The sequence below is a fragment of the Salvelinus namaycush genome, chromosome 42 (genome assembly GCF_016432855.1).
Source record: "Salvelinus namaycush isolate Seneca chromosome 42, SaNama_1.0, whole genome shotgun sequence".
In the NCBI taxonomy this organism is placed as follows: Eukaryota; Metazoa; Chordata; class Actinopteri; order Salmoniformes; family Salmonidae; genus Salvelinus; species Salvelinus namaycush.
Window position 1 is genome coordinate 18,788,192 of NC_052348.1, and position 26,509 is coordinate 18,814,700.

Here is a 26,509-nt window from a genome sequence, read left to right on the forward strand (position 1 = left end):
ATGTACTGCACTACTTCTGATCAGAGCCCTGTGTGACCCAGCCTGTGACTTTCACTGAGTGTCATTGATCATGTGTATTATAATGAGATTCATCTTAAAGTATAAAAGAAAATACAACTCCAACTGCAGTACAAAATACATTTTATTTTTGTATTTTTGTATTCAAGTTTCACATACAACACTGTTAAAAGCAAATAAGCATCATGGTTTTCTCAGTCCTTGACCGTCCATTATGCCTTTAGTAAACATTAAAACAACTTCCTGGGTTATACAGTCCAACAATGAACCCACTTTCATATCACAAACAGTTACAACACAGTCATTATAGTTCAGTCATGGAAAGTGTTCATGCAATGCAAACGTGTTAAATACAGAGTAACAAGTAAATGCAGTACGTTTTACATTTAATGCCAGAACCAATCACAACATGGGTACAGTTACAGTATAATATTGTGTATTATTGCATATAACATGGTTAGGGTCTATTAAACCTTAAGGTTAACAATTACATTTCAACACTCAAGCACTGTTTAAAAAGAAAACACTTAGGATAATGACGATTACACAAAATGTAGGTTCCATGGCACGGGGAAAGGTTATAACGACACGTTTTACTGAAATCCAGATGTGAAATGTAGCAATATGAGGTGGTAGTAGGAGTGTGTCTACTCGTCAGGCTTCCTCTTAGGTTTCTTGGGGTTGCGGGAGCGACTCTTGGCCTTACACAGTGGACAGATAGGAGCGTTACGATGGATCTGTTGGTGGCATGACAGACAGGCCTGGAGAGATGACAGAGATGTTAGTGTGTTATTACTATGTAGACACACAGACGTCAGTACAGTGTCATTTTTGTGTTGGTACACAGACAGGGGAGAGGAGTGTGTATGTGTGTACCTTCATAGGAGGGTGTGTACTGTGTACCTTCATGGGAGGAGGCTGTTGTCTGAAGGTGGCGGTCTGGCGGGCATCTTGTTTCCGGGAGACCTGGAGCTGTTGGGCCGCGGCAGCCGCTGCTGCAAGGGATTCTGGGATGGTGGGCTCATGAGGCTCCTTCTGCCACTCAGCCTTCTGCTTCTCAAAGTAACTATGGCAACAGAGATAGAAGATAGCACAGAGAACAGTTGATGTGTGTGTGAGTGTCTGTGCGACCATGTGTGTGTGTGTGTGTGTGTGTGTGTATAATGTGTACTGACTCCAGAGAGAGTTTCTCCTCCTCTTCGTTGAGGTTGGGCAGTCTGTGAAGGCCCAGGGTCATCCTCAGGGCATCTACATGTTCCTTCAGGGGTTTGTACTCATCATGGAGCCTCCGCGTCGTCTCCAGCAGCTTGTTCAGGTCGTTCTCCGACTGCTTTATAGTGCTCTCCATCTGGGGAGGAGAAGGAGAGAAATACATAAACTATTAAAGGGTAACTCAACCCCTTCACCTTTAAAAAATGCATTCAGGTGAGAAGTTATGGGTGGCGGGAATTGCTCATAAATATTCATTTTGGGGGTGTGTAAACGTAGTTGTGCCTGATCCCAACACTTTCTCACGAAATAAGATTTAGTCCACTGGTAGAACCCACAGACTGCACCACTAATCAGTTGTAGCAAGTTGCTATGACCACCATTGTTCTCTAGTTCTTGTTACAATGGATGTAGCTACGTATTAAATGTATAATGTATAATCCTCATAGACTACACCCCCCCCCCCCCCCCCCCAAAAAAAAACAGAGAGAGAAGGGGAGAGAGACTAACCGGTGCCGCCGCACATTGACTCTGCCGGTACCCCCTGTATATAGCCTCCACATTGACTCTGTGCCGGTACCCCCTGTATATAGCCTCCACATTGACTCTGTACCGGTACCCCCTGTATATAGTCTCCACATTGACTCTGTACCGGTACCCCCTGTATATAGCCTCCACATTGACTCTGTACCGGTACCCCCTGTATATAGCCTCCACATTGACTCTGTGCCGGTACCACCTGTATATAGTCTCGCTATTGTTATTTTACTGCTGCTCTTTAATTACTTGTTCCTTTTATTCCTTATTCTTATTCATATTTTTTAGACTGCATTGTTGGTTAGGGGCTTGTCAGTAAGCATTTCACTGTAAGGTCTACTTACACCTGTTGTATTTGGCGCATGTGACTAATAACATTTGATTTGACATAGATGTGCGTGAAACGGTAAACCAAAATGTAGAATTTGTGTGCCTTACTGCCTTTTGAATTTTGTGTAACGTCAGTAGTCTAGTCAAGGAAGCATCAAGCAAAATATATTGGTACACTCCACTTACCAAGACCATTGCCAAATAAGGTGCTTGTTTCTATACGAAACCAGAAGGTGGTACCACCCAGCACATCTAGAAGGGAGTGTATTTCATACCGAACCCCTCCCTTGAGGTGACGTATAGGAACCTTCTCCAGGTGCCTCTACGTCACAATTTCAATGGTAGAGTTGAACCACTGGGGCAAAAAGAGCTAGATGCACTACTAAAATACCAAATGACAAAACATTATGAACACCTGCTCTTTCCATGATGTAGACCATGGGTGTCAAACTCTGGCCCGCGGGCCAAATTTGGCCCGCGGGGTAATTATATTTGGCCCGCGAGACAATACCAAATTACTCTAGAGCTGGCCCGCCGGTATTATACAGCGCATTCACCGCTAATACTACGAATCCCATAATGCTCTGCTGTTGTTTTCGCGCGCCAATCAGGACAGGACCCAGAAACGCCCTCTCCTCTGTGACAGTAGTCATAGCAACATAGACGCTACAACTGTCCGCGCGCTATCCCTTCCCAAAAATGGCGAAAAGAAAGGCAGAAAACAGGAGCTTTCTGGACAAGTGGGAGGCAGAATATCTGTTTACATATGTAAAAGACAAACCTGTTTGTCTTGTTTGTGGAGTCAACGTGGCTGTAAGTAAGGAGTACAACATTAGACGACACTATGAAACGAAACACCATGACAAATACAAGGACCTGGACATGACTCAAAGGAGCCAGAAAGTAGAGGAGATGAAAAGAAGTTTGGTTTCACAACAGAATATGTTCAAAAAAGCCACATCACAAAGTGAGGCTGCTGTAAAGGCTAGTTATATAGTGGCAGCAGAGATCGCAAAATCAGCCCGGCCCTTTAATGAGGGAGAGTTCGTGAAAAAGTGCATGATGAAAGTTTGTGACCTCGTATGCCCAGAGAAAAAGCAAGCATTTTCAAACGTGAGCCTGAGCAGGAACACAGTAGCTGATCGCACATGTGATCTTGCCACCAGTCTGTATGACCAGCTGATGGAAAAGGGAAAAGATTTCGTTGCGTTCTCCCTCGCTGTGGATGAGAGCTGCGACGCATCTGATACTGCTCAGCTGTCAGTCTTCATCCGTGGAGTGGACTCAAATCTGTGTGTTACGGAGGAGCTATTGGGATTCAAATCAATGCATGGCACAACCACAGGAAAGGAAATCTTTGAGGAGGTTTCCAAATGTGTAACTGAAATAAAGCTGCCGTGGGATAAACTCGTTGGATTAACGACAGATGGTGCGCCAGCGATGTGCGGTAAAAAGAGTGGACTGGTGGGCATGGTTCGGGAGAAGATGCGGGAAGAGAACTGTGCAGGTGAGCTAACTGTTTACCACTGCATCATACATCAGGAATCACTGTGTGCCAAAGCCCTAAAGATGGAACATGTTATGACCACAGTAACACAGGTAGTTAACTTTATAAGAGCCAAAGGTCTGAATCACCGCCAGTTTAAATTTTTTCTAGAGGAGTGTGGTTCGGAATACGCAGACGTGCCGTATCACACAGAGGTGAGATGGCTAAGCAGAGGAAAAGTACTGAACAGATGTTTCGAGCTGCGTGAGGAAATATGTCAATTCCTGGAAACCAAAGGGAAGGATACAGCAGAGCTCCGGGAGCAAAAGTTTCTGTGTGAGCTGGCCTTTCTCTGTGACATCTCGAGCCATCTCGATGCGCTGAACCTGCAGCTTCAGGGGCGAGGGCGCATCATCACAGACATGTACGCTGCAGTGAGGGCCTTTAAAACTAAACTGTGCCTGTGGGAGAATCAGATGCTGCAAGGAAACCATTGCCATTTTCCCTGCTGCCAAACCATAAAAGCGCAGATCTCTACCGCCGTGTTCCCATGCGCACAGTTTGCTGAAAAACTCAGTGTTCTCGCCGCTGAGTTTAGCCAGCGATTTGCCGACTTCGATGTCCAGAAATGTAGGTTTGAACTGCTTAGAAATCCCTTCGCAGTTGATGTGGAAAATGCACCAACCAACATCCAAATGGAGCTGATTGAACTCCAGTGCAACGACACGCTGAAGTCAAAATATGATGCTGTGGGCGCCGCACAGTTTCCACGGTTCATCCCTGACACAATGCCTCAGCTCCGCACCCAAGCTGCTCAGATGCTCTCCATGTTCGGCAGCACTTATCTATGCGAGCAACTTTTCTCCTCGATGAAGATGACCAAAACAACTCACAGGAGACGTCTGACTGATGAACACCTTCGCTCGATACTGAGGATTTCTTCAGCTCAGAGCCTGAGCCCAGACATTAATGAACTAGCATCCAAGAAGAGATGCCAGGTATCTGGCTTGGGCACATCAGATTAGATCAGTGTGCAATAATTAACATTTTCTTTGTGCACTTTTTCTTGCTACAAGGCATGGGCTTGAATGGTTGATTGATTTATTATCATTTTATTTGTAAAATTATTAGCCAGTGGAAAAAGTTTATTTTGGTATTTAAATCAGAAGGCTGCAAATAGAAAAGAGGCATACGATTTTTATTTACATTTTATTTATTTAATAAATGAATGCCATTGATGTGTTTTTTCATATGAAATTCGATTTTGCATGTCTCCACTATTAAATTATATATTGTATGGTAATAAGCGATGCTTGTTCCATATTCAATGTTAAAGCAAAACTTGTTTGGGTCCATATTAAAAGGTTCATTTGTTCAATGTTGGCCCGCGACTTTGTTCAGGTTTTACATTTTGGCCCACTGGTTATTTGAGTTTGACACCCCTGATGTAGACGGACCAGGTGAAACCAGCTGAAAGCTATTATTGATCTCACTTGTCAAATCCACTTCAAGGGGAGGAAACAGGTTAAAGAAGAATGTTTAAGCCTTGAGACAATTGAGATATGAATTGTGTATGTGTGCCATTCAGAGGCTGAATGGGCAAGACAAAAGATTTGTGTCTTTGAACAGGGTATGGCAGTAGGTGCCAGGCGCACCGGTTTGTGTCAAGAACTGCAACGCTGTTGGGTTTTTCACGCTCTACAGTTTCCCGTGTGTATAAAGAATGGTTCACCACCCAAAGGACATCCAGCCAACTTGACACAACTGTGGGAAGCATCGGCATCAACATGGCCAGCATCCCTGTGGAACGCTTTCCACACATTATGTCCATGCCGTGACACATTTAGGCTGTTCTTAGGGCAAGGGGGTGCAACTCAATATTAGAAAGGTGTTCTTAATGTTTTGTAACTGTCAAAATGAACACACCAGAATTGAGGTTTCACTATAACTAAGCCTAAAACGTCTGTTTTTCAACAAAAAAAAACTAACATGTTTTCATGCGTTACTTTTTAAAATCTTTTTGTGCATTCAGAAGTCGAATAGCGGCTTCTGTCTCTCACTTCGTCTCACACACACACTCTTTCTTGCTCTCTGTCTACCCACCACGTTGATATCAGCATGTATGAGTCGTAGCTCCTCCACATGGGCCATCTTCTCCTGCAGAAGGAGGTCCATCTCCTGTTTGTATTCCTTCAGATGTTTCTCCTCAGACTCTAGGGACTCAAACTCTGACTTCAGACGAGACTTGATCTTCTGCATCTGTACCGTCTTATTCCTGAAATGATAGAAAACACAGTTTAACCAATACATTACTACTTAGTTATCACTGTACACCCCTAGTTACCAATGTAGTAACACAGTAGATACTTTACAAATGCACTAGTAGTTAGTTACCAATTATACAACATTCTGTAATTGTTTAACCTTTATTTAACTAGGCAAGTCAGTTAAGAACAAATTCTTATTTAAAATGACTGCCTACCCCGGCCAAACCCTAACCCAGACGACGCTGGGCCAATTGTGCGCCGCCCTATGGGTCTCTCAATCACGTCCGGTTGTGATACAGCCTGGAATCGAACCAGGGTCTGTAGTAACGCCTCTAGCACTGAGATGCAGTACCTTAGACTGCTGATCCAGGGTCTGTTGTGACGCCTCTAGCACTGAGATGCAGAGCCTCAGACTGCTTGTCCAGGGTCTGTTGTGACGCCTCTAGCACTAGGATGCAGAGCCTCAGACTGCTGATCCAGGGTCTGTAGTGATGCCTCTAGCACTAAGATGCAGTGCCTTAGACTGCTGCACCACTCAGTAGTTACTTACCACTGGACTACTTACCAATGATCCAGTTAACAATTCTACAGCATTAGGTAGTTACCTACCACTGCACTATTTACAATTGCAAGTATTCATTTGATTACAGGGCAGAAGACACAAAGACAACATCCTGTCAGTTCAACTTCACATCACTCAATCATGCTTCAGAAACCAATTGCCCAAAGGCATCTTCTATCGTTTCTCCTTTATTTAACCAGGTTAGCCTCTTCAGATAAAAATACTTTTTTTCAAGAAAGAACAGAAGCCGAGACATCATAGTCTATTATTGTGTTGCTGTTTCAATAGATTAGTTTGTGAAATAAGGAGCGAGAATATTTGTCACGCAAATAATTATTATAATGCATGCATAACCGACATATTCGTGCACGACATGCCATTGTTATAACTGGAGTAATTCTTGTCTAGACATCTTTTTTTCTACTGACGCCAAGCTAATCAGCGTCACATTTATTCAACAATGTGCAAATTTGCAACTGGTTCCGCCTGAATTAACTCAGACATTGGGGGACCCGGACCACCAACCATGGTTAGCCAATTATTAGCTAACGTTATCTGGCTAATGACATAAAGCTAGCTAAGTAGCCAGCTAGCCGCTAATCTGGCAAAGCACTCCGCATCTGGATTTTTGTTGATGCAAACAGTTGGATTGGTTATGCATAATACATAACTAGCAAGCAATTTTGTAATGTGCAAAACAAAAGCGAGAGTTTATATGCAGTTATTTCAAGAACAATAGAACGGTCACCACTGCTGGCTAACCTTGATCAAGGCTATGTCACCACATATAGCTAGCTTCCTAGCTCAATAACAAAGCCAAGACGCTAATATTAGCTCCTCGCTGCTCTTTTCCTGAGCCATCCAGCTACCTGATTTACCAGATGTGGTTTCTTTGAAGAAGAAGAAAAATCCTTACCGTATTTCCATAATGTTTTCTAGTTTGCACATGATCTCTTGTTCGTCCCCCATGATTTTGACTTTAGGGCCTGATAAATTAGATCTTAATGGAAGGACAGGGTGGTCTGCCAGCTAGCTAATAAAAACACAATACCTTCAGCCGTGACATGCGCTATGAAGCACCACGCATGCGCTAGGAAAACCAGTGCCTACGTGTACTGTACTGCAGTCACCCTCGCTGGAAACTGTTACATAGTGTCCGTCTGGCACTGAAACTATCTGATAAAACCCGTTACATCAGGGGTTCTTCAACTTTTTCAGCCTGGGACCCAAATGAGAAATTCAGTTTTTTTTCCTGAAACCCAAGCTTAGAAAAATATGCAACTATACGTAAATATCGGTACATTTCATTGCCCTTATGTCCAAAAAAAAAAAAAGCAATATAGACAAAAACAAATAATGAAATACCCATAGATATCTTTTGTTTATTTTTCCCCATTAAAAACACTCTTACATACCTGTCTAGATTGGAACTGTTGCTGTTAAAATACAATAAATAATTTAATTCTGAACTGGAATAAACGGATTGATTACGTTACACAGATGTATAACAGACCACACACACACAGGCTTTTTGATCGTGCAACCCAAAGTAACAGTATAGATAAAACATTATCAGGCCTACGCTACATCTTACTGTATACATTTGTTGATATAAAGTCTAGGTTGGAACTGTTGCTGTTAAAATATATATGTTTTTATTCTGAACTGGAATAAACTGATTGATCACATCACACAGATGTAGACCAGAACACACACACACAGTCCTAATGAGAGGTGTGTGGCTGGTTGAAGTTTTCAACAAGCATGTCTATTCTGGGCTGCTTTGGACAGTGCAACACTGGGGTCATGTTCAGCATTGACACTGTTTCTGTACTTGAGAACCCTGACTTGCATAGGTATGTGGTGCCAAACTGGATCAGAACATCTACTGCTTTCTCAGTCAGAGAGGAGACCGCTTCCTGCTGCAGATGAGCAACCCAGAACTGTGTGAGTGTTTGCCTCAAAAAGCATCTTGCTTCAATCAGTTTATTCCAGTTCAGAATAAAAATTATTACCTGTAACAGCAACTGTTCCAACCTAGACTTGTTTTCAACAATCATTTCTACAGTAAAATGTACAGTAGGCCTGATCATTTTTAATCTTCATCTGTACTGTTTCTTAGGGTTGCTCTATCAGTAGCTAGTTAGCTTGCTTTGGCTAACGTTAGCTATTAGCTGTATAACGTTAAAAGGCCAGGGGATTGTTGAAAGAGAAACTCACATCTACTACTATGAGAGATAGTACTCCCTTATTTATGCTTATCATCACTTGTTATAAAATGACAATGCCTTTCTAGTTGACTTACTGTTCCACTTTTGTAGCACTGTTTCTTGAAGCATCCTGCCCGGTTCTGAAATAACTCCCTGGGTTTACCGTTATGTACAGTAGTGCCTGGATGTTTGGTCAGGACGTGTCGTTTTATTAATTTGTTCGTTTTGAGAGACTCATTACTAAGCACTTCCCCACACAAAAAAAACATTGTGGGCGCTCCTCGTTATTTCAAAGTTCAAAGTTTGTATGAAAGAGACAAAAAGTCATCACTGTATTTGCGTTTCATGACGAAATGGCTAGCATGAGTCCATTTCCTGACAGCGGTGAGGAACAACAAGTCGGTGGCTTGAACCACAGCGCCGCAGCGTGTGGGTCGCGGAGTGATCTTCAAGAAAACTGCAGAACAAAAGATCCGGTAAACCGCGAAGCACAGGGGTAGCTCCCGCTATCTCTCCCACTCGCGCAGCTACCAAACTGAGCAGAGACCGCTGCTAAGCAGAGAGCGCACTGAACCGAGAGCGCAGTTGCACTTGGCCAAATCAATTCCAGTAATTAATGAAATAATTATACATTTACGTCGCGACCCATACTTTAAGAAACGCTGCGTTACATTGTTGTTGTAACATTGTAATGGAAACGGTTGCATTGTTTCAATGTAATTCTAAAGATAATGATGCCAACTGTCTACACTCTACATTACTCATAGGGTAAAGTTGATAGTAGATTTCTTATTGTGTTTCAATTCTTAAAATGTTATTTTAACAAAATAACAATTACATGTTGTAAAAAGAACAATGAAAAAGACATACAGGGTCTTTTACAAAACAACAACAATGTAGAAGCAGGAATGAATGCCTTGAGTGTTGTATTTACTAATCACTTTTTCCTTGGCTAGTGGCAATGTGGTCTAGGGTTAAGGCTAGATCTACAGTATATTATCAACATTGCCTTATCGTATATCTCATATGAAATTATCGTATTCTAAAGGTGGATGTAAATTCAACGTCTTGTGCGCCATTTTGCGGTGGTACTGTGAGGGTCAAGTGTTAGTACACCGCCCTAATCCACCTTGGCTGCCATTGGATTAGTCCTGAGAACACAACAATGGCTCGTTTTAATTCACCATAATCCCAGTGAATATTGAAAGCACTTTCATATGACTCTGTGGAGAAGAGGCTAATGCCGAAAGAAGAACCTCTCAGGAACGTACTAATATAGGAGTTCAAATCTCTACAAATGTCTTCTGTGAGTATCCATTTATACTCTTTATCCTATAAGATCTGGATTGAAGTTAAAATGTGGCTGTTTGTGTAAGATTAGGGTGAGATTGTGTAAATGTAGCATTTGACAGTAAAACAAGGCCAACTTTTTCCCATAGTAATGTCTCTGTTTCTCTGTGAGACAGAATAATGGTCTAGAAAGCTATTTATTGTATATAGTATGCTTACTTCCTTTATTGTGTATTTCACATTTCCTATTCTTATTTATAGTGTTATTTTTCTAGCATTACATTGTTATTTATTATTGAATTGTTTGTGGTTTTGAGTTTGCAAGAAACGCATTTCACATTTCACGGTACTTGTGCATGTGACATTACAACTTGACACCAGCCATTTTAAAGGTTTACGGTATTACTACCCTGAGTTATACCGTGTTTGCTAACCACTCACATCAGACACAAATGTTTTTTTAAGTTTGCGTTTCAACACAACAGTACATTGTTCTGTGAGATACTTGTAGTACAGTGAGTTCACTCAACTTTGAATCTCAATCTTTTATATCTTAGCACTTTTGAGTAATATAAACATTGTACTTGAAGAAACATTCATATTTTTTTGTGGTTGAAGTATCCTGGTCAGAATAGGCCGATGTGATCAACATTAAACATATGATAATGGGCCTATATATGGGCCTCCCTGGTTGGCCTGGCCGTCTCTGATCTCAGCTGTTTCGTAACTTTATCCCAATTTGCTCCATAATCAGTGTTAAAAACCACCTCGGAAATCCTAGCGGGGGCTACCTGGGATAGGTTTGAACTTATTATATATTTTTTTATTGTCCACACAATGTGGAAACTTTCACTAACATGATTGACATCAAAACAACAACAGCAACAATATAAACCTACACTAGAGTTCTGTGTGGATCATTTATTCTAGAATTAACCTTCCCCTGTTCTGAGAATACTCTCAACTCTATTTTGTTCTGAGAATTCTCCCTAAATAATATTTAACGTTTAAAAATACCTTGTGGGCTTCATGTTTTGATTGTAGTCCCCTACAACCACTTGCGATTGGATGATCCTGCAGGTTGAACAGAAAAATGTAAGAAACATAATTATATTATATTTTGGGGGTCTTTTACGTCACGAAGAACCTAGCACACAATTTTACAATCATAGTAAGAGACATATAATTCGCTTAGCCCCTTAGTACACTGAACAAAACTATAAACGCAACATGTAAAGTGTTGGTCCTATGTTTTATGAGCTGAAATAAAAGATCCCAGACATTTTCCATATGCACAAAAAGCTTATTTCTCAAAAATGTTGTGCACAAAGTTGTTTACATCCCTGTTGATGAGCATTTCTCCTTTGTCAAGATAATCCATCCACCTGACAGGTGTGGCATATCAAGAAGCTGATTAAACACCATGATCATTACACAGGTGCACCTTGTGCTGGGGGACAATAAAAGGCCACTCTAAAATGTGAAGTTTTGTCACACAACACAATGCCACAGTCTCAAGTTTTGAGGGAGCGTGCAATTTGCATGCTGACTGCAGGAATGTCCACCAGAGCTGAATGTCAATTTCAGGCGCCTCCAACGTTGTTTAAGAGAATTTGGCAGTACGCCCAACCGGCCTCACAACCGCAGACCACGTGTATGGTGTCGTGGGGGCGAGCGGTTTGCTGATGTCAACGTTGTGAACAGAGTGCCCCATGGTGGCGGTGGGGTTATGGTATGGACAGGCATAAGCTAAGGACAACAAACACAATTGCATTTTATCTAAGGCAATTTGAATGCACAAAAATACAGTGACGAGATCCTGAGGCCCATTTTTTTTTTAAAGTTATCTGTGACTAACAGATACATATCTGTATTCCCAGTCATGTGAAACCCATAGATTAGAACCTACTTAATTTATTTCAATTGACTGATTTCCTCATTTGAACTTTGAACTCAGTAAAATCTTTGAAATTGTTGAATGTTGCGTTTATATTTCTGTTCAGTGTATTCTGCATGCCTATCCCCTATTGTAAACCATACTACCTATTATACTAACCATTACTCTATCTTTGTGTTTTAATAGGCTATTAAGTTCTCTCTCCTCCCATTCATACTCCAGTTTGTGTATATGTGAACGCCCTCTGGTAGATCAATGTTCGCGTCACCACCATGGACGCTGAGCTGGAGTTTGCCATCCTGCCCAGCACCACTGGCAAACAACTCTTCGACCAGGTACGTGGACAGGCGGACGGACAGACAGACAGGCGGACGGACAGACAGACAGAAATCTCTGTTTCCTCGACTATGGACAAACAAGTAATCTTCTTCTTCATTGTTGTGTAGATAGTGAAGACCATCGGGCTGAGAGAGACCTGGTTCTTCGGCCTACAGTACCAGGACAGCAAAGGCTTCTCTACCTGGCTCAAACTCAACAAGAGGGTGAGTACATCCTCACTACTCTCCTCAGACAGTAACAACATACAGGACTGCCTCTTCCACTGCCTTGCGCTCCTTCTCCAGACGCTCTGCCTCCTCCTGGGCAAACGTCCTCTCTTTCTCCAGCTCCAGGGCCCTGCGAGTCTGCTCATCCAGCTCTACACGCACGCACGCACGCACGCACGCACGCACGCACGCACGCACGCACGCACGCACGCACACACACACACACACACACACACACACACACACACACACACACACACACACACACACACACACACACACACACACACACACACACACACACACACACACACAGAGTAAACACACACACACACACACACACACACACACACACACACACACACACACACACACACAGAGTAAACACACACGCATGCAAACATACACACACACACACACCCATGCTCATTCATTCACTTATTAACTCATGTTGTTGCAATGCTGTAATGTTCCCAGGTGACAGCTCAGGATGTACGCAGGGAGAACCCTCTGTTGATAAAGTTCAGGGCCAAGTTCTACCCTGAAGACGTAGCTGAGGAACTGATCCAAGAGGCCACGCAACGACTTTTCTTCCTGCAGGTCACACACACACACACACGACTACATGCGCAGACACAGACACACACACACACGACTACATGCGCAGACACAGACACACACACACGCACGAGCTGGCCAGACACACGTGCACACACGCGCACACACACATACATCAAATCAAAGTTTATTTGTCACGTTCACAGGAAACAACAGGTGTAAACAGTACAGAGAAATGTTTACTTACAAGCTCTTCCTCAACAACGCAATGTTCAATATCAAAGGTAAAGGAATAGAAAATCCAAAATAGGCTCTTATAAAGAGCACTGAGTCAATACTAGGTCAGACCAAAGATCAATAGTAACATGCTAGCATAGGGGAGAGTAGAGTATGTTGAGACATTGTTTACATTCAGCATCACTACGTCAAGCGAAATATAGTATTCTTTCTAACAAAGATCTCTACATATATTTCAGAATGTTGTGAGTTTTAGGAACTCAGTCGGGGTCTCAACTTACACAAAGTGCAATTTAGAAATGTGGTTGTGCAGCAGCAGTTTTTCTCTTGTTATGTCAGTCACTGACAGTCTCTCAATTAGCCTGTGTCAACAAAAATGTTTTAGATTGGTAAATTAGTCTAGCCAGCTATCTAAACTTGTAGTAATTATGGTCGAATAACCGACCGTGTGGCCCACATTCATTTTGTTAGTCACTCTCACTCAGATATTAAAAACTGCAAACATTTCTCTCCACCCTGTAGCAAACTGGCTTTAAAACCACAACATTTTCTTTACGCCCCATGGCAAAATGTGTAGAACTGCAGGAATTTACTCTAAAATTTCAAATTTTCTCTCCGCTATCAAGAGGAACATTTCTTACAACAAAATGCCACATAGGGCCCTCAAAAGGCTAGGGTCAGATCTGACTGCAGGTGAGGGTACGCAGACATCAAAGTTGCCCATCCCTGCTGTAAATAATCAGAATTAATTTAAACATTACAGTTTTGAAATCATAGCTTGTCTAAAAAAAGTGGTCTCTTGGCACAACTTACCCTGGGTCTTGGGTAACTTGAACACAGGGACAGGGTAAATTGAGCCGCATTGGGGTAAGTTGGTGCTGGTGTCCTGTGACAGTGGGTGCTGGTAGGTCAAAGTTTAATTCATGGAATGGGGGTGTGGTATATTGTATATCTTAAATGTATGCCTACATTCAGATTTACATTGAGGACACTTTCCTAATATTGAGTTGCAACCCCACTTTTGCCCTCAGAACAAATATTTGGTCACATGGCCTCCCGAGTAGCGTAGTGGTCTAAGGCGGTGCTAGCTGTGTCACTAGAGATTCTGGGTTCGAGTCCAGGCTCTGTCGCAGCCGGCCGCGACCGGGAGACCCATGGGGCGGCGCACAATTGGCCCAGTGTCGTCCAGATTAGGGGAGGGTTTGGTCGGCAGGGATGTCCTTGTCCCATCGCGCACTAGCGCCTCCTGTGGCGGCCCGGGCGCAGTGCACGCTGACACGGTCGCAAGGTGTACGGTGTTTCCTCCGACACATTGGTGCAGCTGGCTTCCGGGTCAAGTGGGCATTGTGTCAAAAAGAAGTGTGGCTTGGGTGGGCTTCAGAGGACGCACGGCTCTCGACCTTCGCCTCTCCCGAGTCCATGCGGGAGTTGCAGCGATGAGACAAGACTAACTACCAATTGGATACAACGAAATTGGGGAGAAAAAGGGGTAACAAAAATTAACAAATAAAAAATATTTGGTCACATGATTCATTTTGTGTATAGTTTCCTAGAAACAAGTTACCCCACTCTCCCCTACACATACAGTGCATTCGGAAAGTATTCACTTCTTCCACATTTTGTTACGTTACAGCCTTATTTTAAAATTGATTCAATCAGTTTTTTTTCTCATCAATCTACACACAATACCCCATAATGACAAAGCAAAAAAATATTTTTATTTTATTTTTTATTTCTGCATTTACATAAGTATTCAGACCCTTTACTTAGTACTTTGTTGAAGCACCTTTGGCAGTGGTTACAGCCTCGCATCATCTTGGGTATGGTGCTACAAGCTTGGCACACTTGTATTTGGGACATTCAAAGACCTGTCCCGAAGCCACTCCTGATTTGTCTTGGCTGTGTGCTTAGGGTCGTTGTCCTGATGGAAGGGGAACCTTTGCCGTAGTCTGATGTCCTGAGTGCTCTGGAGCAGGTTTTCATCAAGGATCTCTCTGTACTTTGCTCCATTCATCTTTCCCTCGATCCTGACTTGTCTCCCAGTCCCTGCTGCTAAAGAACATCCCCACAGCATGATGCCGCCACCACCATGCTTCACCGTAGGAATGTTGCCAGGTTTCTTCCAGACGTGATGCTTGGCATTGCTTGGAGAGAATCTTGTTTCTCATGGTCTGAGTCCTTCAGGTGCCTTTTGGCAAACTCTATGTGGGCTGTCATGTGCCTTTTACTGAGGAGTTGCTTCAGTCTGGCCACTATACCATAAAGTCCTGATTGGTGGAGTACTGCAGAGACGGTTGTCCTTTTGGAAGGTTCTCCCATCTCCACAGAGGAACTCTGGAGCTCTGTAAGAGTGACCATCCGTTTCTTGGTCACCTTCCCCAGATCTGTGCCTCGACACAATTCTGTCTCGGAGCTCTACGGACAATTCCTTAGACCTCATGGCTTGGTTTTTGTGGGACCTTATATAGACAGGTGTATGCCTTTCCAAATCATGTCCAATAAATTGAATTTACCACAGGTGGACTCCAATCAAGTTGTAGAAACATCTTAAGGATGATAAATGGTAACTGGATGCACCTGAGCTCAATTTCGAGTCTCACATCAAAGGGTTTGAATACTTATGTAAATAATTTATTTCATATTTGAATTGTTTTTAATTTGCCCCAAAATATTGAGGAACATTTTTATTTGATCTATTTTAGAATAAGGCTGTAATGTAGCATAATGTGGAAAAACTCAAGGGATCTGAATACTTTCCAAATGCACTGTATGTGTATTAAGATGTACACAGGTTAGATACACACACACACACACACACACACACACACACACACACACACACACACACACACACACACACACACACACACACACACACACACACACACACACACACCTCACACTGTTTATAATGTATGTCACTGCAGGTGAAGGAGGGCATCCTGAATGATGATATCTACTGTCCTCCTGAGACAGCTGTGCTGTTGGCCTCCTACTCTGTTCAGACCAAACATGGAGACTACAAGAAGGCCTACCATTTCCCTGGTTACCTCAGCAGGGACAAGCTGCTTCCCCAGAGGTGTGTCGTCTCTCCCCGTCTCCCTGTGTGACATACCTCAGCCCACAAACAGAAGCTAAACTGGTGAAACAGTCCACTGAATTTGTTGATCTTCTATGATCATTTTGAAGAGATCTATTCCAAGTCTCCCTGAACACTCCTCTGATTGTTGTCTTCCATACTCAGATCAGTGTTGGGGTCAATTCCATTTCATTTAGCAGACACTCTTATCCAGAGAGAGTTAAGTGCCTTGCTCAAAGGCACATCAACAGATCACCTAGTCTGCTCTGGGATTTGAACCAGCGACCTTTCGGGTACCGGCCCAACGCTCTTAACCACCGTCTTCTCTCTACCCTCCTAATTGAACCCTTCTCGTGTCCTCTACCCTTAGGGTTCTGGAGCAGCACAAGCTGAACAAGGAGCAGTGGGAGAACAGGATAAAGGTGTGGCATGAGGAGCACAAGGGAGTGCTGAGGTAAGATCACATGTCCTCTCTACTCACAGTCCAATCCAAGTTAACACTGGCTTACTTGTATTGCACTGATTTTACACTGATGTACAAAACATTAAGAACACCTTCCTAATATTGAGTTTCACCCCCCTCTTTTGCCCTCAGAACAGCCTCAATTCGTCGGGGCATGGACTTTATAAGGTGTCGAAAACGTTCCACAGGGATGCTGGCCCATATTGACTCTAATGCTTCCCACAGTTGTGTCCAGTTGGCTGGATGTCCTTTGGGTGGTGGACCATTCTTGATACACATGGGAAACTGTTGAGCGTGAAAAACCCAGCAGCATTGCAGTTCTTGACCCAAACCGGTGTGCCTGGCACCTACCAGACCCCGTTCAAAGGCACTTAAATATTTTGTCTTGCCCATTCACCCTCTGAATGGCACACATACACAATCCATGTCTCAATTGTCTCAAGACTTAAACATCCTTCTTTAACCTGTCTCCACTCCTTCATCTCCCGTAATTGAAGTGGATTTAAAAAAAACTAAAGTCAATGTCCGCACCCCTGTGGAAATCTAATTAGCATAATAAACAAATAAAATATGTCAGTTTAAGCTAGAGATATCTTTTGTTTGCATTGGATATGACTCAATCCACCGCATTCGGACTTCTGCATATGTTTGTAAGACCATGAGGCATCCCAGAAATCTCACAAAATCGTCTGTAGCATCCTAACGGTTTGGCCTACAAACCCCTCTATGGGAAGATGAGACTCTCATGAACACGATGGTGTTCTCCGTTTTGCCCTACGACCCCCACAAGCGTCTTGGGACTCGTCTGAAGTTGGTACAGCCGATCTGCCAACTTCTGTCTGTAGCGTCCGAACAGTTTGGGCTACACACTAATATGACCCCTCTGTGGAAAGGTCTCACGAACACATTTTCTGTTGGTTGTTTTGCTCCACAGGCCTCACAAGACTCGTCTGAAGGTCCGCCGGTACCAGTTGAAAAAACGTATGGAATTATATATGGAGAATGTTTAGTGCTAAAAAATAAGAGGTTAAATACATGTATAAACATTTTAAAAACAACAACAAATGTTTCCTGATCTTTCTTATATTTCTCAGATATAAGAAAGACACCTCAGAACAAACTTCCTTTAGATTTTTTGGGGTACTATCTGTAATTCAATGCATTTGCTAATAGCAGTAAGACCAAATTAAAATATTCATCAAATAATAATACTTTTTTGGATACATTAAGGGGTCTTAAAATTCAAAATAAAATATCTAAATGATCCTTGGTATGACCTTCTTAAAACAATTCCCTCCCCTGGCATATAGACAGGGTTTAGTCTGTAGACTGTAGAGGGTTCAGGTGACATTAATATGAGATCATAGCTTTCACCTGGATTCACCTGGTCAGTCTATGTCATGGAAAGAGCAGGTGTCCTTCATGTTTTGTACACTCAGTGTATGTAGAATGTGCTAAGCATTATGATAGCTTCATACAGAGCATCTTTCTCACTTGTCTGTGTCTATGTGTGTCTGTGTCTGTCTCTGTGTCTGTTTCTGTGTCAATCTGTCCCCAGGGAGGATGCCATGGTGGAGTATCTGAAGATAGCTCAGGATCTAGAGATGTATGGAGTCAACTACTTCAGCATCAAGAACAAGAAGGGTTCAGAGCTGTGGCTGGGGGTAGACGCTCTGGGCCTCAACATATACCAGAACACTGACAGGTAGGAACCTTTAACTACACTGAACAAAAATATAAACTCAATATGTAAATTTAGCAGTGCCCCATGGTGGCGATGGGGTTATGGTATGGGCAGGCATAAGCTACGGACAACGAACACAATTGCATTTTATTGATGGCAATTTGAATGCACAGAGATACCGTGATGAGATCCTGAAGCCCATTGTCGTGTCATTCATCTGCCACCATCACCTCATGTTTCAGCATGATAATGCACGGCCCCATGTCGCAAGGATCTGTACACAATTCCTGGAAGCTGAAAATGTCCCAGTTCTTCCATGGCCTGCATACTCACCAGACATGTCACCCATTGAGCATATTTGGAATGCTCTTGATTGACGTGTACGACAGCTTGTTCCATTTCACACTAATATTGAGCAACTTCACACAGCCATTGAAGAGGAGTGGACAACATTCCACAAGCCACAATCAACAGCTTGATCAACTCTATGTGAAGGAGATATGTCACACTGCATGAGGCAAATGATGGTCACACCAGATACTGACTGGTTTTCTGATCCACGTCCCTACCTTTTTTTTACGGTATCTGTGAAATCCATAGATTAGGGCCTAATTAATTTACTTCAATTGACTGATTTCCTTATATGAACTGTAACTCAGTAAAATCTTTGAAATCTTTGAAATTGTTGCCTTTATATTTTTTGTTCAGTATAGATCCGAATTCTCTGTAGATTCGTCATGACATTAGACTACTTTTGAAGTCTGACAACATTGGATGAACTTTGATTTTGGAGTGAACTATCCTACAGTGTTTTCTTTATAGGATGACCCCTAAGATCGGCTTCCCATGGAGTGAGATCAGAAACATTTCCTTCAACGACAAGAAGTTTGTTATAAAGCCCATGGACAAGAAAGCCCCGGTACGTCACCTCTGTTTCTTTATCTGCTGTGTATTTGGTTATAATTCAAACCTCTGATAATACCCGTTTGTTAAGTATAAAAAATGTCACTTCATTTTTTGCAAGAGGCACTGATAAGTACATTTGTGGTAAATGAGTCTGTTCCAGGATTTTGTGTTCTACGCCCCTCGTCTACGGATCAACAAGCGTATCCTGGCACTGTGCATGGGGAACCACGACCTGTACATGAGGAGGAGGAAGCCAGACTCCATCGAGGTCCAACAGATGAAAGCCCAGGCCCGCGAGGAGAAGACTAAGAGACAGATGGAGAAGTGAGGACAGAGACATGGAGAAAAGAGAGAGAGAGAGAGTGATAGAGATGAGTTTGTTAGCAGGTGTTTACTCATCCCTCGTATCCCTCGTCCCAGAGCTCTGCTTGAAAGCGAGAAGAAGAAGAGAGAGAATGCGGAGAAGGAGACAGAGAAGATCGCCAGAGAAACCATGGAGCTGATAGGCAGACTGAAACAGATTGAGGAAGAGACCAAGAAAGCTCAGGAAGGTCAGACTCATTCTGTCATCTGACAGTGTGTGTGCTGTATGTGCATGCATGCTTGTGTGTGTTCATATTATTCTCTCTGTGTGTGTGTGTGTGTGTGTGTGTGTGTGTGTGTGTGTGTGTGTGTGTGTGTGTGTGTGTGTGTGTGTGTGTGTGTGTGTGTGTGTGTGTGTGTGTGTGTGTGTGTGTGTGTGTGTGTGTGTGTGTGTGTGTGTGTGTGTGTGTGTGTGTAGAGTTGGATGAGCAGACTCGCAGGGCCCTGGAGCTGGAGAAAGAGAGGACGTTTTCCCAGGAGGAGGCAGAGCGTCTGGAGAAGGAGCGCAAGGCAGTGGAAGAGGCCAAGGCATCCCTCCTACAGCAGTCAGAGAGCCAGATGAAGAACCAGGAGAACCTGGTACACACACACATAGACAGACAGACAGACAGACAGACAGACAGACAGACAGACAGACACCACACAAAGACAGACAGACAGCCACACATACATAGACAGACGGACAGACACCACACAAAGACAGACAGACAGCCACACACACATAGACAAACAGACAGACAGACAGACACCACACAAAGACAGACAGACAGCCACACACACATAGACAGACAGAGACAGCCACACACAGACAGACAGACAGACAGACAGACAGACAGACAGACAGACAGACAGACAGACAGACAGACAGACAGACAGACAGACAGACAGACAGACAGACAGACAGACAGACGCATACACACACACAATAACATACACACTATACATACACATGGATTTAGTACTGTAGATATGTGGTGGTGGTGGAGTAGGGGCCTGAGGGCACACAGTGTGTTGTGAAATCTGTGAATGTATTGTAATGTTTTTAAAATTGTATAAACTGCCTTAATTTTGCTGCTTTGGCAGCAGCTAATGGGGATCCATAATAAATACAAATAGACAGACAGACAGACAGACAGACAGACAGACAGACAGACAGACAGACAGACAGACAGACAGACAGACAGACAGACACAGACAGACAGACACTAGGAGAATCATTTATTATTCTAAGGTTATTTTTCCAGGCTACTGATCTGACCTCTAAGATCTCCCTACTGGAGGACGTAAAGCAGAAGAAGGACGACGATACAAAGAGATGGCAGAAGAGGGTGAGAGAATAAATGAAGGAATGAATGTGTGTGTGTGATGGCGTAACCCTCTATCTAACCACAGAGATTAAATGTGAGTGAGAGTGTGTGTGTGATGGCGTTATCCTCTATCTAACCACAGAGATTAAATGTGAGTGTGTGAGTGTGTGTGATGGCGTTATCCTCTATCTAACCACAGAGATTAAATGTGAGTGTGAGTGTGTGATGGCGTAAACCCTCTATCTAACCACAGAGATTAAATGTGAGTGAGAGTGTGTGAGTGTGTGTGTGATGGCGTAACCCTCTATCTAACCACAGAGATTAAATGTGAGTGAGAGTGTGTGAGTGTGTGTGATGGCGTTATCCTCTATCTAACCACAGAGATTAAATGTGAGTGAGAGTGTGTGAGTGTGTGTGTGTGTGATGGCGTTATCCTCTATCTAACCACAGAGATTAAATGTGAGTGAGAGTGTGTGAGTGTGTGTGAGTGTGTGTGATGGCGTTATCCTCTATCTAACCACAGAGATTAAATGTGAGTGAGAGTGTGTGAGTGTGTGTGATGGCGTTATCCTCTATCTAACCACAGAGATTAAATGTGAGTGTGTGAGTGTGTGTGATGGCGTTATCCTCTATCTAACCACAGAGATTAAATGTGAGTGAGAGTGTGTGAGTGTGTGTGTGTGTGATGGCGTTATCCTCTATCTAACCACAGAGATTAAATGTGAGTGAGAGTGTGTGTGTGTGTGATGGCGTTATCCTCTATCTAACCACAGTGATTCAATGTGAGCGAGAGTGTGTGAGTGTATGTATGTGTGTGAGTGAGTGAGTGAGTGAGTGAGTGAGTGAGTGAGTGAGTGAGTGAGTGAGTGAGTGAGTGTGTGAGTGAGCGTGTGTGTGATAGCGTTATCCACTGTGAGCGGTCATGTGTGTTTGTTGTCTGGCGGTCATGGTGGAGGTTGATTTGAAGACTAAAGTCATCAGTGTCCACATCCAGGACTCTGTGCAGGGGGACCACGACGAGACCGACGAGAGCAGCGCCGAGGCCAGCGCCGAGCTGACATCACCAGGAATGGTCAGAGACCGCAGCGAGGAGGAACGCATGACGGAGGCTCAGAAGAATGAACGGCTACAGAAACACCTAAAGGTCAGAAACACCTAACTTAAAGGGGAACTCTACTTTTTTCCCCCATTAGTCCACTGTTGATACAGTCCCAAAATGTTTTTCATGTCAGCAGTCAAGTTGTCAAGATATTGGATTTTCATGAAGCAAAGTGTTACCAACCACATCATCATGATGATGTAAAAGGCATCAAAGGTGACACTTTGCTTCCTGAAAGTCCAATATCTTGAAAACTTGGCTGCTGACATGCAAAACATTTTGGGACCGTATCAACAGTGGACTAATGAAACAAATACTAAAATTCATGTTTTTGAGTGAAGTTCCCCTTTAACCCATAACCTATGACCTTTAATTAACCCTAACCCATAACCTATGACCTTTAATTAACCCTAACCTATGACCTTTAATTAACCCTAACCCATAACCTATGACCTTTAATTAACCCTGACTCATGACCATGACGGAGGCCCAGAAGAACAAACGGCTGAAGAAACACCTCACCATCTCAAGGTCAGACACAGTCAGACCCTAACTTAACCCATAACGCATTTGTATTGATTAAAGGTACCCTTCTCTTCTTGGGGTCCAGCAACATTAAGGCAGTTATATACAATAAAAAATATTACATGACATTACATTTCATAACACTATTCACAACACATTGTGTTCCCTCAGGCCTCTATTCTATTATCACATATCTACAATACAAAATCCATGTGTACGTGTGTGTCTTATCATGTGTGTATGCCTGTGTGTGTCTCTTCACAGTCCAAGTTGTTCCATAAGGTGTATTTTTATGTTTTTTAAATCTAATTTTACTGCTTGCATCAGTAACCTGATGTGGAATAGAGTTCCATGGTAGTCATGGCTCTATGTAGTACTGTGCACCTCCCGTAGTGTGTTCTGGACTGTGAAGAGACCTCTGGTGGCATGTCTTGTGGGGTATGGATGGGTGTCTGAGCTGTGTGCTAGTAGTTTAAACAGACACCTCGGTACATTCAACATGTCAACACTTCTTACAAAAACAAGTAGTGATGAAGTCAATCTCTCTTCAACGTTGAGCCATGAGAGATTAGCTCTCCGTGTACATTTAAGGGCCAGCCGTACTGCCCTGTTCTGAGCCAATTCTAATTTTCCGAGGTCCCTCTTTGTGGCACCTGACCACACGACTGAACAGTAGTCCAGGTGCGACAAAACTAGGGCCTGTAGGACCTGCCTTGTTGATAGTGTTGTTAAGAAGGTAGAGCATCGCTTTATTATGGACAGACTTCTCCCCATCTTAGCTACTGTTGTATCAATATGTTTTGACCATGACAGTAGTAGTTTAGTCACCTCAACTTGTTCAATTTCCACGTTATTTATTACAAGATTTAGTTGAGGTTTAGGTTTTAGTAAATGATTTGTCACAAATATAATGCTTTAAGTTTTTGAAATATTTAGGACTAACTTATTCCTTGCCACCCATTCTGAAACTAGATGCAGCTCTTTGTTAAGTGTTGCAGTCATTTCAGTCACTGTGGTAGCTGATGTGTATAGTGTTGAGTCACTACACACGTCACTCAAAGCCAGTGGCAGTAAAGACTGAAAAAAGTAAGGGGCCTAGTCAGCTGCCCTGGGGAATTCCTGATTCTACCTGGATTATGTTGGATAGACTTCCATTAAAGAACACCCTCTGTGTTCTGTTAGACGGGTAACTCTTTATCCACAAGATAGCAGGGGGTGTAAAGCCATAACACATACGTTTTTCCATCAGCAGACTGTGATCAATAATGTCAAAAGCGGCACTGAAGTCTAACAAAACAGCTCCTACAATATTTTTATATTTCTCTCAGCCAATCATCAGTCATTTGTGTAAGTGCCGTGCTTGTTGAATGTCCTTCCCTATAAGCGTGCTGAAAGTCTGTTGTCAATTTGTTTAGAGTAAAATAACATTGTATCTGGTCAAACACCAATTTTTTCCAGAAGTTTAATAAGGGTTGGTAACAGGCTGATTGGTCGGCTATTTGAATAGGTAAATGGGGCTTTATTTAATATTTTTTTATTTTCTTATTTTTTTATCCCATTTTCTCCCCAATTTCGTGGTATCCAATTGGTAGTTACAGTCTTGTCCCATCGCTGCAACTCCCGTACGGACTCGGGAGAGGCAAAGGTCAAGAGCCTTGCGTCCTCCAAAACACAACCCAGCTAAGCCGCACTGGGTCTTGACACACTGCTTGCTTAACCTGGAAGCCAACCGAGGAAACACTGTACACCTGGCGACCGTGTCAGCGTGCATTGCGCCCGGCCCGCCACCAGGAGTCGCTAGTGTGTGATGGTACAAGAACATCCATGCCGGCCAAACCCTCCCCTAACCTGGACGACGCTGGGCAGGTTGTCAGACCCCGGTGGCTTGTCATTGTTGATAGACAACCATAATTTTTTCACTTCTTCCACACTCCATGACCTTTAACCTTAACCCATGACCCTAATTCATGACCATGACAGAGGCCCAGAAGAATGAACGGCTGACTATACAAAAGCCAGACCCTACCTTATTTAACATATACCCTATGGCCCTAACCTAACCATAATTCTGCATGGTTGGGTTCAGTCCTGACTAAATATAAAAATGTCCTCCAGCCCTGAGCTCTGAAATGAGAGCTATGGTTCTTAGACCACATGCGTTACACATGTCCTACACATGTCCTACACATTCATTCCATGTATAGTACATTATGTTGACGCTCCACAAGTTTATTTGTGTCCTTGTTGTCTGTTTGTCCCTCAGGCCCTGAGTAGTGAGTTGGCCAGCGCTCGAGACGACAGTAAGAATACTCCCAACGACCTGATCCACGCGGAGAACGTTAAGGCCGGCCGGGACAAGTACAGGACCCTCCGTCAGATACGACAGGGCAACACCAAGCAACGCATCGACGAGTTTGAGTCCATGTGAAGGATAGAAAGAATACGAATGAGAGAGGTGTGTGTGTGTGTGTGTGTGTGTGTGTGTGTGTGTGAGAGAGAGAGAGAGAGAGAGAACAAGAGTCTGTACTGAATCTATGTATTTAAATGGGAGTCATATAGGCAGGTACAGTGTAATGACTAAGTCTTTAATACCTCTCCCCAGTAGTGTGTTGTCTCCCGTGACTAAAGAGTGACAACTTCATGGGATTTGTAGTTTGGTCAAGTAAAATTCTGTGGACTACAGACTGTAGGCTACTAGTACCAGAATCAAAGTGAGTGATGATATTATTAATCATAATATATCATAATTTATGCTGCTTTTGCTCATGGTTTTTGCAATCTTGAAATGAATCTATGCAAAATAATTATTAGCTGATATAGCATGAAAACCATATTTTTATGTATCGATAGATTAGTGACAGGAAGGATATGGATAGATTCGTGACAGGAAGGGTATGGATAGATTAGTGACAGGAAGGATATGGATAGATTAGTGAGAGGAAGGGTATGGATAGATTAGTGACGGGAAGGATATGGATAGATTAGTGAGGAAGGGTATGGATAGATTAGTGAGAGGAAGGGTTTGAGCTTAATTGCAATATTTTCTTAGGATGGATATATATTTCACAGGTACAGTTGAAGTCGGAAGTTTACATACACTAAGTTGACTGTGCCTTTAAACAGCTTGGAAAATTCCAGAAAATGATGTCATGGCTTTAGAAGCTTCTGATAGGCTAATTGACATCATTTGAGTCAACTGGAGGTGTACCTGTGGATGTGTTTCAAGGCCTACCTTCAAACTCAGTGCCTCTTGACATCATGGGAAAATCAAAAGAAATCAGCCATGACCTCAGATAAAAAATTGTAGACCCCCATAAGTCTGGTTCATCCTTGGGACCAATTTCCAAACGCGTGACGGTCCACGTTCACCTGCACAAACAATAGTACGCAAGTATAAACACCATGGGACCACGCAGCCGTCATACCGCTCAGGAAGGAGACTCGTTCTGTCTTCTAGAGATGAATGTACTTTGATGCGAAAAGTGCAAATCAATCCCAGAACAACAACAAAGGACCTTGTGAAGATGCTGGAGGAAACAGGTACAAAAGTATCTATTTCCACAGTAAAACGATTCCTATATCGACATAACCTGAAAGGCCGCTCAGCAAGGAAAAAGCCACTGCTCCAAAACCGCCATAAAAAAGCCAGACTACAGTTTGCAACTGCACATGGAGAACTTTTTTGGAGAAATGTCCTCTGGTCTGATGAAAAAAAAATTGAACTGTTTGGCCATAATGACCATCGTTGTGTTTGGAGGAAAAAGGGTGAGGCTTGCAAGCTGAAGAACACCATCCCAACTGTGAAGCACGGGGGTGGCAGCATCATATGGTGAGGGTGCTTTGCTGCAGGAGGGACTGGTGCACTTCACAAAATAGATGGTGTCATGAGGAAGGAAAATTATGTGGATATATTGAAGCAACATCTCAAGACATCAAT

At 43.0% G+C, this 26,509-nt stretch overlaps 2 protein-coding genes across 10 annotated transcripts; one reads left to right on the plus strand and one right to left on the minus strand.

Annotated features, from left to right (window-relative positions):
• Positions 1–124: 124 nt before the first annotated feature.
• LOC120035150 (zinc finger C4H2 domain-containing protein) lies at positions 125–9,113 on the minus strand. 3 transcript variants are annotated; one of them, XM_038981958.1, is made up of 5 exons: positions 8,715–9,113; positions 5,684–5,855; positions 1,194–1,366; positions 895–1,084; positions 125–779 (listed from the first exon to the last, which is right to left on the minus strand). In XM_038981958.1, exons 2-5 carry the CDS (start codon positions 5,837–5,839, stop codon positions 666–668), a joined length of 633 nt encoding a protein of 210 aa, XP_038837886.1. In that variant the 5' UTR covers positions 5,840–5,855; positions 8,715–9,113; the 3' UTR covers positions 125–665. The 3 variants fall into 3 exon arrangements, with proteins under 3 accessions (XP_038837886.1, XP_038837884.1, XP_038837885.1); XM_038981956.1 differs by lacking the exon at positions 8,715–9,113 and adding an exon at positions 7,326–7,506; XM_038981957.1 differs by lacking the exon at positions 8,715–9,113 and adding an exon at positions 7,326–7,497 and having other exon boundaries at positions 922–1,084.
• LOC120035147 (moesin-like) lies at positions 8,166–25,729 on the plus strand. 7 transcript variants are annotated; one of them, XM_038981948.1, is made up of 16 exons: positions 8,961–9,228; positions 9,668–9,925; positions 10,954–11,004; positions 12,058–12,141; positions 12,253–12,348; positions 12,829–12,951; positions 16,074–16,225; positions 16,596–16,679; positions 18,247–18,393; positions 19,195–19,291; positions 19,439–19,602; positions 19,699–19,829; positions 20,060–20,220; positions 20,886–20,969; positions 21,943–22,092; positions 24,836–25,729. In XM_038981948.1, the coding sequence occupies exons 2-16, from the start codon at positions 9,917–9,919 to the stop codon at positions 24,998–25,000; spliced, it is 1,698 nt and encodes a 565-aa protein (XP_038837876.1). In that variant the 5' UTR covers positions 8,961–9,228; positions 9,668–9,916; the 3' UTR covers positions 25,001–25,729. The 7 variants fall into 7 exon arrangements, with proteins under 7 accessions (XP_038837879.1, XP_038837880.1, XP_038837876.1 ...); XM_038981947.1 differs by lacking the exon at positions 8,961–9,228 and having other exon boundaries at positions 9,249–9,925; XM_038981951.1 differs by lacking the exons at positions 8,961–9,228; positions 9,668–9,925; positions 10,954–11,004 and adding an exon at positions 8,166–8,356 and having other exon boundaries at positions 11,993–12,141.
• Positions 25,730–26,509: the final 780 nt, after the last annotated feature.

What these genes read in the sequence shown, in the direction of transcription:
- LOC120035150 (XM_038981956.1), bottom strand. Translation starts at nt 7,378, where the DNA reads ATGGGGGACGAACAAGAGATCATGTGCAAACTAGAAAACATTATGGAA. An exon ending in GAAAACATTATGGAAATACG is followed by an intron (nt 5,856 to 7,325) that starts GTAAGGATTTTT and finishes CTATCATTTCAG; the next exon opens with GAATAAGACGGTACAGATGC. An exon ending in TACATGCTGATATCAACGTG is followed by an intron (nt 1,367 to 5,683) that starts GTGGGTAGACAG and finishes TCTCCTCCCCAG; the next exon opens with ATGGAGAGCACTATAAAGCA.
- LOC120035147 (XM_038981948.1), top strand. An exon ending in TGCAGGTTGAACAGAAAAAT is followed by an intron (nt 11,005 to 12,057) that starts GTAAGAAACATA and finishes GCCCTCTGGTAG; the next exon opens with ATCAATGTTCGCGTCACCAC. An exon ending in ATATACCAGAACACTGACAG is followed by an intron (nt 18,394 to 19,194) that starts GTAGGAACCTTT and finishes TTTTCTTTATAG; the next exon opens with GATGACCCCTAAGATCGGCT.